General features: G+C 46.4%; 1 protein-coding gene across 1 annotated transcript in view; it reads right to left on the bottom strand.

The window, feature by feature from the left end:
- CPAMD8 (C3 and PZP like alpha-2-macroglobulin domain containing 8) overlaps positions 1-18,390 on the bottom strand; it is a 299,461-nt gene that overhangs the window by 70,887 nt on the left and 210,184 nt on the right. Inside the window, exons 27-34 of the mRNA XM_075314975.1 lie at positions 18,016-18,097; positions 17,777-17,933; positions 15,904-15,978; positions 15,546-15,711; positions 15,381-15,467; positions 11,702-11,838; positions 5,021-5,176; positions 4,827-4,889 (exon numbers count right to left, since the gene is read on the bottom strand). Of these exons, the coding sequence (XP_075171090.1) occupies positions 4,827-4,889; positions 5,021-5,176; positions 11,702-11,838; positions 15,381-15,467; positions 15,546-15,711; positions 15,904-15,978; positions 17,777-17,933; positions 18,016-18,097 (923 nt within the window). The remainder of the gene's footprint in view (positions 1-4,826; positions 4,890-5,020; positions 5,177-11,701; positions 11,839-15,380; positions 15,468-15,545; positions 15,712-15,903; positions 15,979-17,776; positions 17,934-18,015; positions 18,098-18,390) is intronic.

Raw genomic sequence — 18,390 nt, 5'->3', positions numbered from 1 at the left:
TAGCCTCCAAACATTTCTATTATGGCATCCAAAAAGTTCAATTTTGGTCTCAGCTGACAACATTGTTTTCTCACAAGCTTGTCTACATGTTGTTGAGCAAACTTTAAATGCTCTTGAACATGCTTTTTTTTTTCAGCACTGGAGTCTTGTGTAGTGAGTGTACATTCAGGCATTGGAGGTTGAGTGCATTACTAAATGTTTTCTTTTAAAAAATTGTATCTGCTGATTTCAAGTTTCTGTAGCTCTCCACAGGTGGTTTTTGGCTCTTGGGACAACTCAACTCTTTTGATAATTCTTTTCATTGCTCTGTCTGAAATCCTGCGGGGAGCATCTGATCGTGGCCGGTTTAGGGTGAAATTATGTTCTTTCCACTTTAGGATTATGGCCCCAACACTGCTCACTGGAACCCTCAGTAGTTTAGAAATGTTTCTGTAACTAATGCCATCAGTAGTTAATTGCATCAAATAAGGTTGCAAAAGTCACACTGATTTTACCATCATGAGATTCTTCTTGTGTGGCACCTTTGGTAATGAGACTCCTTTTTATAAGCCATCAACTGAACCAGCTGATATTATTTTTAATTAAATGGAAGGATTGCTGTCTAATTATTGATAGATTTCAGCTGGTGTCATGACTTTCCATGGCTCTTTGTACCTCTTTTCTTCTTGTGTTCAATACTTTTTACCTGTGTAATTTCTCATTATTACACATAACTGAAAGGCATTGTCCACTACTTGGGCAACCCCTTCACATTCCACTCACGTTTCTGTTGTCCACGTGACATTGTTATGTTAATGGAGCCCCACGCCAAAGCAGCAATGGCTTCCATATCCCTGACATCATACGGTTAAGTAATTAACAGGAAGTGAGTGGCAGCTGCAGCGCTCACTTCCTATTAGTTACTTAAACGTCCGAAGGAGGGGAGAAGGAAGCTGGTGCTGATTGTTTGCGGGGCTCGCATCTCATAACAATGTCACGTGGACCCTTGGATACCGACATGGCTGGAACCGCGAGGGCACCACAGGTAAGTACAGGTTTTGTTATTTTTATGGAGGTAAACATGGTATGGAGAAGGGGTTATCCAAGTAGTGGAAAAACCCTTTAATTTATGGACATCTATGGTTTGATGTTTTTGTCTGTCTGGATTGGAAGTTCATGTGTAGCACTGTTAGATATACAGTCAGGGCCAGAAATATTTGGACAGTGACACAAGTTTTGTTATTTTAGCTGTTTACAAAAACATGTTCAGAAATACAATTATATATATAATATGGGCTGAAAGTGCACACTCCCAGCTGCAATATGAGAGTTTTCACATCCAAATCGGAGAAAGGGTTTAGGAATCATAGCTCTGTAATGCATAGCCTCCTCTTTTTCAAGGGACCAAAAGTAATTGGACAAGGGACTCTAAGGGCTGCAATTAACTCTGAAGGCGTCTCCCTCGTTAACCTGTAATCAATGAAGTAGTTAAAAGGTCTGGGGTTGATTACAGGTGTGTGGTTTTGCATTTGGAAGCTGTTGCTGTGACCAGACAACATGCGGTCCAAGGAACTCTCAATTGAGGTGAAGCAGAACATCCTGAGGCTGAAAAAAAAGAAAAAATCCATCAGAGAGATAGCAGACATGCTTGGAGTAGCAAAATCAACAGTCGGGTACATTCTGAGAAAAAAGGAATTGACTGGTGAGCTTGGGAACTCAAAAAGGCCTGGGCGTCCATGGATGACAACAGTGGTGGATGATCGCCGCATACTTTCTTTGGTGAAGAAGAACCCGTTCACAACATCAACTGAAGTCCAGAACACTCTCAGTGAAGTAGGTGTATCTGTCTCTAAGTCAATAGTAAAGAGAAGACTCCATGAAAGTAAATACAAAGGGTTCACATTTAGATGCAAACCATTCATCAATTCCAAAAATAGACAGGCCAGAGTTAAATTTGCTGAAAAACACCTCATGAAGCCAGCTCAGTTCTGGAAAAGTATTCTATGGACAGATGAGACAAAGATCAACCTGTACCAGAATGATGGGAAGAAAAAAGTTTGGAGAAGAAAGGGAACGGCACATGATCCAAGGCACACCACATCCTCTGTAAAACATGGTGGAGGCAACGTGATGGCATGGGCATGCATGGCTTTCAATGGCACTGGGTCACTTGTGTTTATTGATGACATAACAGCAGACAAGAGTAGCCGGATGAATTCTGAAGTGTACAGGGATATACTTTCAGCCCAGATTAAGCCAAATGCCGCAAAGTTGATCGGACGGCGCTTCATAGTACAGATGGACAATAACCCCAAGCATACAGCCAAAGCTACCCAGGAGTTCATGAGTGCAAAAAAGTGGAACATTCTGCAATGGCCAAGTCAATCACCAGATCTTAACCCAATTGAGCATGCATTTCACTTGCTCAAATCCAGACTTAAGACGGAAAGACCCACAAACAAGCAAGACCTGAAGGCTTCGGCTGTAAAGGCCTGGCAAAGCATTAAGAAGGAGGAAACCCAGCGTTTGGTGATGTCCATGGGTTCCAGACTTAAGGCAGTGATTGCCTCCAAAGGATTCGCAACAAAATATTGAAAATAAAAATATTTTGTTTGGGTTTGGTTTATTTGTCCAATTACTTTTGACCTCCTAAAATGTGCAGTGTTTGTAAAGAAATGTGTACAATTCCTATCGGATATTTTTGTTCAAACCTTCAAATTAAACGTTACAATCTGCACTTGAATTCTGTTGTAGAGGTTTCATTTCAAATCCAATGTGGTGGCATGCAGAGCCCAACTCGCGAAAATTGTGTCACTGTCCAAATATTTCTGGACCTAACTGTATATATATATATATATATATATATATATATATATATATATTATCCACAAGAAGTAATTGTGTGGTATGTTGTTACCAGCCATTTGTTCTATCACTGCTCAAAAAATTCCATCCATGTCCCCAAGGTAGCAGTTGGTTTATAGTTCAACATCATATGGATTAAGGCTGATGACACTAGATTCTCCCATTCACATTAGTCAAATCTGTGTATGGGGGTCTCACAATTTTCTCTCAACAGGTAAAGCTTACATGAAAGAAGGAATGAACAACATTTCCTGTACTTCCCTGTCATCACACCAGAAACCTTGTATAAAGCTTTATAAACGAGACATAGGGAGCCTGTGTTGCTTTTTAAGACTTAAATAGGAATTTCATCAGTTTGAGCATGTTAGACTGGTCACATCATGAAATAGTGGCTGCAAAACTGAGTAAAACGTAGTTTTTACGTTCTTATTTTTCCTCTCCATTGCAGAGATATTGCCTTGTGAAGTTTAGCTGATAATTTACATTATGTTCAAGTGGACATTAGCAGAGATTTATCTCCTTATGATGTGTACGGTACTTTTTCCCTTGCATGATGTTGACTAATCATACAAAGAACATGCACCCAATAAAGCTTAGAACAGGATTTTTTCTGGCAATAATACATAGCTCTCCTCTCCTCTCCTACCAGTAACTGTCGGTATTGAGAGCAGTAAGGAAAGCAAGGTTGTGTGTCATTACAAATATCACTGCATCTGCAGCTCTGCCCTCTCAGCACTGTCAGGTCTACTGTTCTCCCACTTTCCCCACGCGGACTGACCTGACATGAAACCCGTTAGAAGTATTTTAAAGTATGCTCAGTTTGCTACACAGTAACTGCCAGAAGTGAGATCACTGAGGACATCAGGGCTGTGTCATAAAATGTCTCACACAGGGAAAGCCTGTTCTCACACTTTCTGGGGGCTATGTTCTTTTATTTCTTCTTTATGTTGCTGCATTTTTATGAATAGTCAAAGTCATGCAGGGGAAGATCTACAAGAGACAAATCTCTGGTAATGCCCCTTTGGACATAGACATAGCATAAATAGCATCTAAACTTTACAAGCAAAATTTCCGCTATTTAGAAAAAGAGGTTAAAGAAAAACACCACCTTTTACACAGCTCTTCTTGCACTATACTATGATGTGGCCAGATTAAAATGCTCAAACTAGTGAAAGGTCCTCCTTAGGCCAAGGACAGGACACTTGTTTTGGCATACAAGCACTGATGCAAAAGGCTATGTGCCCACGCTGTGGAAAATGTGCGGATTTTGCCGCGGATTTCTCGCGGAAAAGCCGAGGATTTTCCAGAAATCTGCAGCACAGCTACTCCCCAGCCATTTCTATGGCATTTGGGAAATGCTGTGCCCACGCTGCGGATTTTTCCGCAGCGGAAATCGTGCGGATTTTCGTGCGGAAAAATCTGCAGCATGTCAATTATTGTTGCGGATTTCTCCACAGAATCCCATATACTTACCTGCCTTGATAGAGACCCGAGTCACTTTCTCCGTCCGGTGTAGCGGCAGCAGCGCGGTGGATCTAGCCACGTACAGGAAGGAAGAGGTGGGCGGGGCCTGCACGAGCTCCGGTCATGTGACAGCCGAAGCTAGTTCAGGCCCGCCCACCTGCAGCACAGTGAACCAGACGCTGCCTGACAGTGACCCGGCCGCCGGAAAGCGAGGTGCTGCATGATGGAGGTAAGTAATACGAGCGCCCCGATCACTGCAGCACTTGTTCTGCATTGAGGATGCAGTGCCGAAGCCATGGTACTGTATCCTCAATGCAGAATGCCCGCACCATATCCGCACGACATTCCGCTGTATATCCGCAGCATGGAAACAGAGAAATTTCTGTTGCGGATTTCTGGGAGCACCTGCGGAATGTCTTGCGGATATATCCGCAGGACAATGTCCCCGTGGGCACATAGCCAAACACTGACTAAATACTAAAATAGTGTGAATAAACTTAAAATGAATATGATTTTACCTGCATTAAACAGCAGCCTTCTCCTTTTGCACTGACAAATAAACCGGTAGGGACGGTGGGAATCTAAAATAAGGAAAATAAGGACAGAAATGAAATAAAACAACAAAAAAAATACATCAGTAACAATGATTAGAAAAACAATACATAACCCCCACACAAACGTATTATTAGACCCATTTTTATTCTTTGCTCACCACAGCTTTTTGCAGTATCTTTTTGTTTAGTCTGTGAAGCTCAAAGTTCTCTTGATAGTCCAGATTGGTTGATGCCAGAGATACTGTGAGATTAACGCCACCAATATAGGAAAGGATTGCATATTCAGCCAGCGCTTGTAGTGCCACACATGTATCCTATGAAAAATTGCAGATAGCTATTTGAACATTGTTTCCAGGCACAATTAAATTAAAATAAAATAAATATTAGTGCAAATCTAACCTTGCACCAAAAGATAGTCTACTGTATCTTTTAGTGCAAGGTTAGATTTGCACTAGTATTTAGGGATGGGGTCATTACTAAAGGATAGGGACAAGGACGGGCACATTACTACAAGATAGGGACATGGATGAGCCACATTACTACAAAATGGCGACAAAGATGGGCATATTACTACATGATGAGGACCAGGATGGGCACATTACGTCAGGATGAGGACCAGGATGGGGCACATTACTACAGGATGAGGACCAGGATGGAAACATTACTACAGGATGGGGACAAGGATGGGGCACATTACTACAAGAAGGGGGACAAGGATGGGGGCATTACTATAGGATGGGGACATTACTACAGGGTGGGGACAAGGATGGGCACATTACTACAGGATGAGGACCAGGATGGTGACATTACCACAGGATAAAGACCAGGATGGGGCACATTACTACAGGATGGGGACAAGTATGGGGCACATTACTACAAGAAGGGGACAAGGATGGGCACATTACTACAGGATGGGCACATTACCACAGGATGAGGACCAGGATGGGGCAAATTACTACAGGATGAGGACCAGGATGGGGACATTACTACAGGATAGGGACCAGGATGGGCACGTTACTACAGAACAGGGACAAGGATGGGTACATTACTTCAGAATGGAAATAAGGATGAGCACATTACTATAAGGGGAGAAGGATGGGTGTGGCGCCCTGGACTAGCCAGGTCGTCACAGGTACTATAACACACACCCCCACCCCGAGACAGGCACATCAGCCAGACACAAAATCCTTGCTGCCTCCCTCCAGGGGTTGATGTCCACACCAGGTGGGGTGGCGCCAGGTGGTTGGCCCCACCCACTGAGGAGTTCACAGTCCTGTAGGCGGGAAAAGGAGGAGTTCACAGTCCTGGAGGCGGGAAAAGGAGGAGAGTACGGTTAGGGAAGTGAAAGAGAGAGGAGTGAGGAGCAATCTGACCGTATCCGGGTGTGTGGCCCGGGCACTAAGAGCAAGGTTGGCAGACGGTGGTGGCCGTCTGCAGGAGAGGCGAATCGACGCGGAACCGTAGGACCGGGGACGGGAGGTGGCCCGCCGGTACCGAACCGGGGAGCGAAGTGAAGCCAGCACACTCAGGCAGGGCCTGCAGACCCTGACCAGGGCTTTCCTAACAGCCAAGACCCGATTGAAGGCAACCGTCCAACCAGCAAAAGGAAATACAGCTACCGCCACAGCTAGAGTTCCAAGGGCCAGAGCCTGCGGGCAAAAGGGCTCCTCCGGCACATATACACGCTGGGGAGCGGGTTACCGATGGGAATCCATCGGGGCCGGAACATACACACAGGTGCAGGGAAAGGCAGCCACCACCAACCGTCTGGGAGAAGACACAGCAGCTGGCTGCGGGACCCGTCCATCCAGCCGTTTTGTTTACCAGAGACTTTGCGTACATTTGTGGCTGAGTGAGTACTACCGTGCCATCCGGCACCACACTGCGCAGTCCAAGCGACCCTGCACCTTCCCGACCCTGCCTCCCCGTCACCTCACCGGGCCCCGGGACCACCAACCCCTACCCACGGAGGGGGAGAACAACATCCCAGCTGCTCCCTGCCATCGCTCCCGGGATCCCCGTTACCAGCAGCGGTGGTGCCCAATCTCACCACAACCCATGGGTGGCGTCACGGACCAAATCCCCAAACCAAACTACCCCCTTTCACTCACGGGCGAGGAGCGCCGCTCGAGTCCCCGGATCCAGCCCACCGCTCGAGCCACCGAGCAGCCATCACAGCAGCGCCGGACCCGAGCGTTAGCGAGCGCAGCAGCGGCGGCGCCCTCCCCGCCCGCGAAAACTTGGCATCACGAACAGGATCTTACCGTTCTGCCGGCTGGTAGAAGTGCGCCTTGTGTCCCGCTGGCGGTGTCCGGCCGAAAAATTTCAGAGTCCGCCATCTTGGGCTTGAAGATTTTCCCGCTCGAGCATCTTCTCGAGCAGTGGAGGCGTGAAAGCCGAAGCCCCGCTCCTGAAGAGGAGGTGTCGAGAAAGGACCAAGAGGGGGCGGTAACAAGATGTCTGCGCCTGACGGAGAGAAGATGTCCGTGTCTGGCGGAGGAGCGCTGGCCGCAGGAGCGGCAGTGCTTAGCGGCCGCATGTAATTAGCGCCGCAGAAGTGCAGGGACGCCAGGACTCTGCCGGAACACATTCCTGGAACCACAGCAAGACGTGCCAGGAGCTCCAGGCCACGGTCCACTCCATGATGGCGGAGTGGACGTCGGAGAAGAAGGGCCTGGCTGCAACCGTGTGGGCATGCGAAGTGGAGGTGGTTTCCGAGGAGCCGGTAAGCGACCCACGCCCCTATGTCCCTGAGGGAACGGCCGCTGCATCTGAGGGGCCCGGCCTGCTGCCATCCACTACGCCACCTCCCTTACTGCCCATGCCCGCGGCCACCGCCCCGACCGACCCGTTACCACTGTCACCGGTAGTGGAGCCCATAGTGTCTGGGGGAGAGGGCCCAGACCTGCGGCCCCCGGGCCTTACCTTTACCACTGCCCTGGCACCCATCCCGGCTTCCATCCTGGCTGCGACGGAGATGACGACGGCTCCGGCAGTCCGCCCGGCCGCAACAGAGGCAATCATCGACCCGACACCAGCACCGCAAACCACGCTGATCGCTTCCAGACACCTGGCCTCGGATGAGTCCCCGCGGGGACGTAGCTGCCAAGCAGCAGAGCAGGCCACGTCACAGCGGGGCCCCTCACTACTGGATGTGCCGGTCGTAGCCGGCACGGAGGGACTCCGGCTGGGCCCGTCCCCCACACCGGCTGACCAGGAGCGGCGGCCATGGCAGCTGTGCCCTAAGACTGCTGCTTGGAGAAAAAGGATGTGGCAGCGGTCCCTCTGTTGCACCGTTGTCCCCGTTGGGACCACCAGTACCGTTACAAGTAAATGAATGATCAGACTAATCAAACTGAGAGAATGACCTGATTGACACCGTGATTGACCCGGCCGTTGCCGGCAAGTTGTCCCCGTAGGGACCCTTTGCTACCGTTGGCATGAGGAACTCTTCATGGACATGCCTGAGAACTTGCAGGGCACCCACGAGCTTGTGGGATTGTAAATAGGTTGGGGCATGTTTTCCATTGCCGCCTCCGGAGAGGCAGGTTTGGAGGATGGGCCTGGAGGAAAGAGATGGCCCAGGCCCGCCACTACCGCAACCAGTGGCAATCCTCCGGGGGTCAGGGGTCCCCCATGGACATGGGGTCCCCTGAAGTGACAGTCGGGTGCGAGGCACCGTACCCGTTCCCGCTCGGGCAGCCTGGATCTGGACTGGGGTCAAGGGGTGCTGCCCACTTCTTAGGGGCAGCATCAGGGCTCGGTTGCTTGGATGGGAGAGCGGAAGCCGTCCTTTGTTATTAAAAATGTATATATATATATATATATATATATATATTATATATATATATGTTTTGCAACGTTCAAGATGACCTGAAGTATGCTTAATGTTTACCGTTACATGTTGTTTATTCTTTTTACAGTTTGCAAAATAAAACCGGTGATGGACAGGCAGCCCGCGGACGGTCTGCATTTAACCAAGGGGGAATGTGGCGCCCTGGACTAGCCAGGTCGTCACAGGTACTACAACACACACCCCCACCCTGAGACAGGCACAAAATCCTTGTTGCCTCCCTCCAGGGGCTGATGTCCACACCAGGTGGGGTGGAGCCAGGTGGTTGGCCCCACCCACTGAGGAGTTCACAGTCCTGGAGGCGGGAAAAGGAGGAGAGTACAGTTAGGGAAGTGAAAGAGAGAGGAGTGAGGAGCAATCTGACCGTGTCCGGGTGTGTGGCCCGGGCACTAAGAGCAAGGTTGGCAGACGGTGGTGGCCGTCTGCAGGAGAGGCGAATCGACGCGGAACCGTAGGACCGGGGACGGGCGGTGGCCTGCCGGTACCGAACCGGGGAGCGAAGTGAAGCCAGCACACTCAGGCAGGGCCTGCGGACCCCGACCAGGCTTGGAGCTGCCATTAGAGGTCAAATCCGTCAGTGACCGGAACCCCAGGGGTTTCCTAACAGCCAAGACCCGGTTGAAGGCAACCGTCCAACCAGCAAAAGGAAATACAGCTACCGCCACAGCTAGAGTTCCAAGGGCCAGAGCCTGCGGGCAAAAGGGCTCCTCCGGCACATATACACGCTGGGGAGTGGGTTACCGGTGGGAATCCATCGGGACCGAACATACACACAGGTGCAGGGAAAGGCAGCTACCACCAACCATCCGGAAGAAGCCATAGCAGCCGGCTGCAGGACCCGTCCATCCAGCCATTAGGTTTACCAGAGACTTTGCGTACATTTGTGGCTGAGTGAGTACTACCGCGCCATCCAGGCACCACACTGCGCAGTCCAAGCGACCCTGCACCTTCCCGACCCTGCCTCCCCGTCACCTCACCGGGCCCCGGGACCACCAACCCCTACCCACGGAGGGGGAGAACAACATCCCAGCTGCTCCCTGCCATCGCTCCCGGGATCCCCGTTACCAGCAGCGGTGGTGCCCAATCTCACCACAACCTGTGGGTGGCATCACGGACCAAATCCCCAAACCAAACTACCCCCTTTTACTCACGGGCGAGGAGCGCCGCTCGAGTCCCCGGATCCGGCCCACCGCTCGAGCCACCGAGCAGCCATCGCAGCAGCGCCGGACCCGAGCGTTAGCGAGCGCAGCGGCGGCGCCTTCCCCGCCCGCGACATGGGCATATTACTAATAGGGAGCAGGATGGAGCACATTGCTACAAGCAGAGGAACAGGATGGGAGACATTACTAAAAAATGATGACCAGGATGGGAACATTACTATAAGATATTGGCCAAAATTAATATATGGCGCAAATTGAAAAATTGTATTAATTACAGAAAGAGGATAAAATGCAAAAGAGAATCAAAATAAAACATGGTTTTTTTACAAGCAAAAATGTGTTTTATATATATATATATATATATATATATATATATATATATATATAAAAATGAAAACTGTAAATGTTTTATAATAAACAAACGAAAAATGTTCAAATGTTCAAAAACAGTGATCCAAAGGTACCGTATATAGAAAGAAAATATGATACCAATAAAAATGTCACTTTGTCCTGAAGAGAATGCGGCCCCCCAATTTTTTTTTTTCTATGTGCGGCCTATATACCCAGCTGAGATTGAGATCCCTGACATAGAGGGATGTTAGGGGATCTAAAATAATCTTTAGGAATTCATTAAGGTACATTGCTGTAGGTAAATCTTTTTCACAGTATAATATGATTCCTATGTAAGGATCTGCAGTAGAAGATAATAGCTTTGTAGCCTGTTAGAGGGATTTTTTTTATATGATACAATGAATTTTGGCATAGTGCATGCCATCAATTTTGGGACTATGGCTGGGGCCTAGTATACAAGGTCCTGAAGCTTTATTATTGAAAGATAGTTTTACACAATTTCATAAAAATGTGCAATAAAACCTCAGATATATGTTATAGCAAATATACGTAGCAGTGATACAATTTAAAATAATTTATGTGTTGAATGTTCCAGTGTCAGCAGTGTGCTGAAGTCATTTTTTGGGTATGTTTTCTCCAGCATTTCAACCATAACAGACTGCATCTATACATTTAATTCAAGTAGTACTAGATATGCTTACTTACCCCATTTTTTGTAAATAAAGTTTAGGGGTGTGATCTGCGATCTGACTAGTTATAGCTGTCTGGTCTGGTGTCCCATTAATTTCAGGGCCTAATCTTCAATATGAATGAATTTTCGGGGTCTGGTTTAGAGTCAAAATTTATTTTAAAAGTTCTTGTTTAGGATCTAAATTCATTTCAGGGGTTTGCTCTGCGGTCTGATTAGTTGTATTGGCGGCAATTAGATTCACTTTAGAGGTGTGAATGAGCATAAATAATCTGATATGGGGTCTACATGAGTTTAGGAGTCTGATTTGGCACCTGAATGCAATTGAGAGAGTCTGATGAAAGTCAGGGGGCTTAATTTTTTTTAGGGTATATATAACTAGTTCTACAGAGATTGTGAGCCGTTAACAAAATCCATATTGCTGGTTTTCATCTTGCACTCTTAGTAAAATTAGTTACCGTAAATACTCTAAACAGTAAACCAAAAAAGATCCCAGTGGTCAAAAACACCAATAAATGAGATGAGAGGAAGACCACTGGTAAAAGAAGAGACCAAGGACAAGTACTTAGTGAAACTTGGTGTTTTTGACCACTGGGATCTTTTTTGGTTTGTTGTTCTCATTGAGACCCTCCCTTTAAGGGAAGCTGTAGGTTTATACTCTAAACAGTGTCTTCCTATTACACGAGCTGAAAAACAAGATTATTTAAAAATATATTATTATTATTATTATTATTATTATAATATAGTCTAAATCATTGATCTGTGGAACTAAAATTGAAATCCTTACCTGTGTTGATGAAAAGCCACCCAGGGCATTTCGTTGCTGGGAAAGCCATTTCACTACTGGAAGAGCAGATGCCACATCTCCAAGAAGGGTATAAGTTAGCAAAGCATAGGCAGTCATTTCCACTTCTGCAGAGATCACTGAATGAATCGAAAAATAAATAGTAAGGTGACTCGTATATAGACTCTGTTCATATTTTTATTTCCACCCTGTCAGGTGAATTAAGTTTTTTGGCACACTTGCAAAGGATAAATGGATGTCTTTTGTGATCTCTATTGACTTCCACAGGTCTGTATGCATCAGCACCCTTTATTTTTAACTGAGAGTGAAAGTGCAGTGGGCCACCACCAAAAATGCATACTGTAAGGCTGGACTCAGACGAGCATATGGCATCCGATGCGACAGCATCAGATGCGATATGCTAATGACTCACAGCTCAGGCTCTGCTGTGAGCATGAGCTGAGTGTCATGCGACTGTGACCCGATCCTGCAATCAGGTCACAGATATAAAGCTGAGGGTGGGCACTGCGAAGGAGAGGGAGGGGTTAATCCTCCCATCTCCTCCATTGTCAGCCACTGCGTATATCGCACTGCACTGGGATAACATCCGAGTGCAGTCCGATGTATCTCTCGCACCCATTCACTTGAATGGGTGCGAGTGTGACGCCCTGGCCTATCAGGTCATCACAAGGTATTGTGCAATCTGCCCTTCTGCATGATATCCACCTCCTCCTTGGTTACGGGTCTCTGACCTTTGGTATTGCTAAGAACAAGCTAATCAAAACCCTAGGAACACTCTGCACCACACCCACCAGACACACCAGTAGACAGCCTGAAGGGAATAGGGTTGGCCACTTGGAGGGTTGGTTATGGGGAGGTCATGAGTGGTAAGAGACAGTTAGTTAAGCAGTGACTCTCGGGAGGAGAGGTCAGGAGCTGGACTCCTTGAGACTACTAGGTGGCAGACGATGATCTGGGCCTGGTAGGAGCTGGACCCCGGTCGCAGGGGATTGTGACAAGGGGCACAGACTGTCGAGGAGGACAGCCGGCGGCCTTGTGCCATCACCGGGCAGGGGCCTGGGCGCGACAGGGTACGTGGATCCTAGTCCAGGAAGTAGCTTCAGGCGTCCTGGTAATTTACCAGACGAGGACGGAGCCTTCAAGATCCGTTCTCCACCCGCTCCAAAATCGGGGTACTAGCGCAATGAGGGGGATAGGACTTTCCCACTGCATAGTCCAGAAAATCCCAAGTGTGAACCCTGAGATCAAGCTCACCCAGTAAGTCACACTGGTGAGTGGGACCCGTTTACTTTCATGCTAAAAGGGACCAACTACAGACAAGAGGTGCCAAGGTTAAGGTCACAGGCTAACAAGCAACACCAATGGGCACGGGATCCAGGCGTTCTCCCTCCCTGCTGCAGTGGCATCAAGAACTTTGGTTTACCATGGTTGTCAGTGTCAGCGTTATTGGACTGAGTGAGTACATAATTAACCCTTACCGGCCCGACGGCACCTCCCCGGCACCATCACCAAGTCCTGGGGCATTCCCCCTACCCGTGGAGGGGTTAAACACCTGGCTGCCCACTTCATCGCCACTGGGTACTCCCAGCTGCAGCGGTGGTACTTCACCCTTACCACAAACCACGGGTGGCGTCACGAACTTCAACCAAACAGCCACATGTAAATATTCCCCCCTTTTATTTGAGTGGCCGCATGACCCCGACCCCTGGGTCCGGAGACCCCTCGAACCACCGCGGATCCGGATCCAAGCAGCCCGGCTGCTGACTCGGGGGCGGCACACAAGGGATACGGCTCTAGCAGAAAATCGCAGCATGCTGACGCTTTTCTCGCATTCAGAATCTGGATGCGAAAAAAGCTGACTAACTGTTCTCCCTCATTGACTAACATAGGTCCAAGTGCAATGCGAGATTTTCTCGCATTGCACTCATCCGATTTTCACGCTCGTGTGAGTCTACCCTAACCCGAACATCTGTGAGTTTGCCCATCTCTAGTCACAAGCTCTCACAGTGAAGCTATGGGAGTTGCGTTTTGTCTCATAGACTAGATTTACATTGAGAAATGACCTCTGGCTTTCCCAGCACATATAGGAGCCATCCAGCAGGTCACAAAGATGACTGGAGTGGTGCCTAGAACATAAGAAAATGGTGGCTGGTAAGTATATTACTAAGGGCAGGGAACATGAACATGCATCAGTGATACCACTCCAGTGGTGAAACGAAGAACAAAACCATGCTGGAATGGTGTTTTAACCTTTTGGGCCATTGAGTGGCATATGCTATAGTAAGGCTATACAGTGGCACATGTTGAAGCTGCTGCACAAATATACTCATTTACGTTTAAGTTGAGGAATGCTGCTTTGATCAATCTCCACTGTGGTTACTTCAGAAAAGGTCATACATGCTTAACAACAGATAGGTTAGACATAGGAGGGTTGGTTGCAGTAACACCAAAGCCCTGGACACTGGAATGCCAACCATCCAGAAATTCCAGGACAGTCCGGCAAAATAGGGCACTTTTTTGCTCTGTCTATAAAAAAAAATGTAAGGCGTCCATGATTTTTTTGATGCTGAAGAAATGTAAACTGATTATTTTGACTGTAATTGTCATCATTTTACAATTTACAATGAATGCAGCTGATGTCTTCATAGCAGAATTACCGTATGGGTTGTAGACATATATCACTTATAATCATAATGGTTTATTATGGTTTTACAATGTGTTCTTAAAATTATTGGTCAGGTAAAGAGAAAACCGGTTTAAATGCCGCGCTAAAAACCACTGATGCTGTAGATGAAAAAGATTTCCTTTATTTCATAATACGCGTTTAGGAGACATCTCCATCTCCTTCCTCAGGAAAAGAAATCATATTACAAAAAATGGGCAACAGAGCCTATATAAAGGAAGACCAGTAGCCACATATGCATTTGAAAAGTGAACAGCCCATATGACTCAGAGGAAGGAGACGGAGATGTCTCTGAAACACGTAGAATTATGAAATAAAGGAAATCTTTTTCATCTACAGCATCAGTGGTTTTTAGCGCGGCACTTAAACCGGTTTTCTCTTTACCTGACTTATATATTATATACTGCATTCCGGGGCCGCTGCTAAACCACAAAAAGACACTCACATGCGATCATAAGGAGTTGTGACTTGCACAACCCTACCAGGTACCTCTTTCTGTCTCTCTACCCTCATACCGGGTAAGACCCTATTGCGCTTTTTCCCCCTATAGATCTACAAGTTCTTAAAATTATTATCTGTCCATGATTTTTTTGTTAAGCTGTCCCAAAAAAGTAAAAGTCAAGTTGGCAGTTCTGCTTGGAGATTGGGGGCCCATTTACCCCAAGACTATCACTATTAAAGACCTGTGTTAGTAGAGAGCCTTTTTGGAGAATTTGCATTGGGGACCACAAGCTTCAAATTACGCCACTAGTTACACGCTAAATACAGTAAAAATACTCTAAAAAAAAAGACACAACTATGTGCTTTGTGGTGTCATGTAATCGAAGAGTACTGGGGAGAGAATTTATTTTACCAGTTATTTCAGATTAATACATTCTTCCTTGCATCAATCAACCTTTCAAGAAAATGGGAAAATTAGTATAATGTGGCTGTTGCATTTTTGAACGGTTCACAATACTGCATGTGTCTAAATGTTACCTGACTGTGATAGCCCATCACTGAATCCCATGAATGTGTCCTCTTCTGTTGCCAATGAGCCAGTCAAACTCCAGTGAGTGAAACCATCTTAAATAAAAAGAGACCAATTTATGAAACATATACTGTGAAAGACTATCCAGTGGTTTTCAGGTGAGGCACAGGTACCTTTAGTTATAGCCATGCTGTTTAGCCTCCTGAGAGACAGAGGAGCAGAAGTGCTACGCAACAGTGTCAAGGCATATGTTGTTAATGCTGTGGTGTAAGGGTCATTTGCTGAATACAAGTGGGTTTCCAAAAATTCTTTGGCTTTGGAAACAGCAACTCTTTCTTCCTGGGAAAACAAGTAAAAGGACCATGAGTGCTTGAATAAAAGATGAAACAGCTGTAATTCTATATTATATAACAAGATGTGATGTATTGGAACACGATGGCCATGTCTGTAATGTCCTCTATTCTTTTTCAAATACTTCGTAGGAATAAGTTATATGTTTAGCACGTTTAAATTATCTACTTTGGCCCTTACCTCAGATGTGACTCCAGTCTCCAGCAAAGCTGCTGCAACATATGCAGTTAGAGCAATTTTTCCATGGTTCCCACCCTGTACAAAAGAAAAGACAAAATGTAATATACAGTGCCCACACTGGATTTGTCTTTCCAAACATCTATTTTTATTTGCAATATACTGGGTTATGCTGGAAAAGGTTTTTCAAAAGGATTAAAGTGAAATTTAGCTCTTAGGATAAATACCAGATGTGGGGGACCTTTTAAAGTAGTATGCAAAATGAACTGACCAGTGTCACGAGGGCCTCTGGTCCTTGGGAGACGTATGACAGGATTGGGATCTAAAGCTGGGTTTACACACTGCAACATCGCAAAGGACATCGCTGTAATGTCACCGGTTTTGTGACGTAACAGCGACCTCCCTAAGTCTCTGCTAAGTCGCTGGTGAGCTGTCAAACAGGCAAACCTGGCCAACAACGCAACAGCGATCCGGACCTGCAGAGCGACCTAGCTGGTTGTTGGGGGCGTTGATAAGCAGCCTTTTGAAAGGGAAGTTGCTAACAAAGTCTCTGCAAAGTCTTTCACACACTGAAACTTTCCAGCGATGCATGCTGCACAACGGGAAACAAAGGACCTAGAAATGGTCCTGAACGATTTGTAACGATTACAACTTCACAGCAGGGGCCGGGTCGCTGATAGGTTTCACACACTGCAACATCGCAAACAACATCGCTATTGCGTCACAAAACCGGTGATGTTACAGCGATGTCGTTTGAGATGTTGCAGTGTGTAAACCCAGCTTAAGTCTCACATTGCCTTGTCAGAATCTGGATAGTAAACATTTTTGTTTTCTTTTAGTGCAGCAAGAGTTAAGGGCTTTGTCCTTGCTGATAGTTAATTTCAGCTGCAGCCAGTTTGTGACCACACCCATTCCCTTCTAATAGTCACATTTTCCATCACCTGATGCCGGTTATAGAAGCATTCTGACTTGGCCACTGCTGAAGGAAAAAGGCTGTGGAAGCTGTTGAAGGCATGCCGAATGCCACATTGGTCCTTGGTTGCAGCAGTTAAGTTGCTCACCTGTAGGCTCTTGCAGCCTTGGTGTTTGGCTGCAAAAGCTGGTGCATATCCTTTGGTCTATGTCCCCCTGTCTGTCTTCCTTCCCTGTGTTTTATTACAGTAGTGGTTACATCTAGTGCACTCATCTGCCTTGGCACTATACAGGTTGAGTGGAGGGTCAGTTATGGACTAGGCACAAGATGGCAACAAGGGGACGGACTCATCATGGGAGCTGAGGGGTCAGACACAGGTTAGTGTAAGGCGTTTCCTCCAACCCTTGATCCCTATTGTCAGGGGCCTCATCTCCTTTTCCCTCCCCGTTGTAACGCCAGTGTTGCACTGTGCGCCGGGCGTTCCCTTGCCCGAGTGTGACACCCAGACAGTGGTTTTCAGAAAACTGTAATAGCTAAAAGACCATTTACACTGCAAGATTATCTTGAACAAGTGTTCCTAGGAACATTTATTCACAATAATACACAGTCTGAACAGGCTGCAAAACACTTATTCGCAATGGATCATAGTACTAAGCAGCACATCATCCTGTGCTGCTGAGAACAATGGCAACCCATGCACAGTGAGCAATCTATTACAGGCCATTCAGTGCACATCTGGAGTGGGGTTTGCCTGTGTAAATGGGCTATTAAAGAACAATGATCCATGTTTAACACTACACACCACACAGAGTAAATGGACCTAAACTTAAAAAGATCATATAATTGTGTCTTTGTAGTGAACTTGATTATTTGAATAATTATTATACAGACAGAACATGACATTTGCTCTGTCCTATAACGATTTTATTTTTTGAATTGTTCTACATCCAGACATTTTCTCACCTGAATATCCTTGTTGAGAATTCGCCCCATGGCTGGAAAAGAGCCATCTCTCTTTTGGTGCTGGATAATCCACTCTTTTGCAGCAGAAAGCTCTAATGGATCAATAAAGATAAAACCACGAGACTGTGCAAATGATTTCAACACGAAGGCTGTAAGCCTGGAAAATAAGGACAGAATAATGAGCATGAAAACAGTGGTTGAGAGTAGAGTTTGTGTAGATGCTTTGACTTCCTCCTTACCACATACTTCCAGAAGAGTCCCTCTCTCCAAATGCACTGTATGAGCCATCCTGTCTTTTGTATGTCAACTGGCGTTGATACCCTGCAATGAGAAGACGTGAAAATCATTCCACAAGTTATATATAAAGAAGACATCTGCACACGTAGGTTCAATAAAATAAGATTGTTTAATAATGGGACTCCTATGACAAGGAGTCCATCATAAAGTTACTAGGAACAGAAACAAGATAATAACATAAAAAATATTGATAACAAGGGCTATTTTTAAGGTCATGTGCACACGTTCAGTATTTGGGGAGTTTTTACCTCAGTATTTGTAAGGACACATACACACATTGAGTATTTGAGTTTTTTAACCTCAGTATTTGTAAAGCC

This window comes from Anomaloglossus baeobatrachus, chromosome 1 (genome assembly GCF_048569485.1).
Source record: "Anomaloglossus baeobatrachus isolate aAnoBae1 chromosome 1, aAnoBae1.hap1, whole genome shotgun sequence".
Classification (NCBI taxonomy): domain Eukaryota; kingdom Metazoa; phylum Chordata; class Amphibia; order Anura; family Aromobatidae; genus Anomaloglossus; species Anomaloglossus baeobatrachus.
This window is presented reverse-complemented; position numbering and strand designations above follow the sequence as displayed.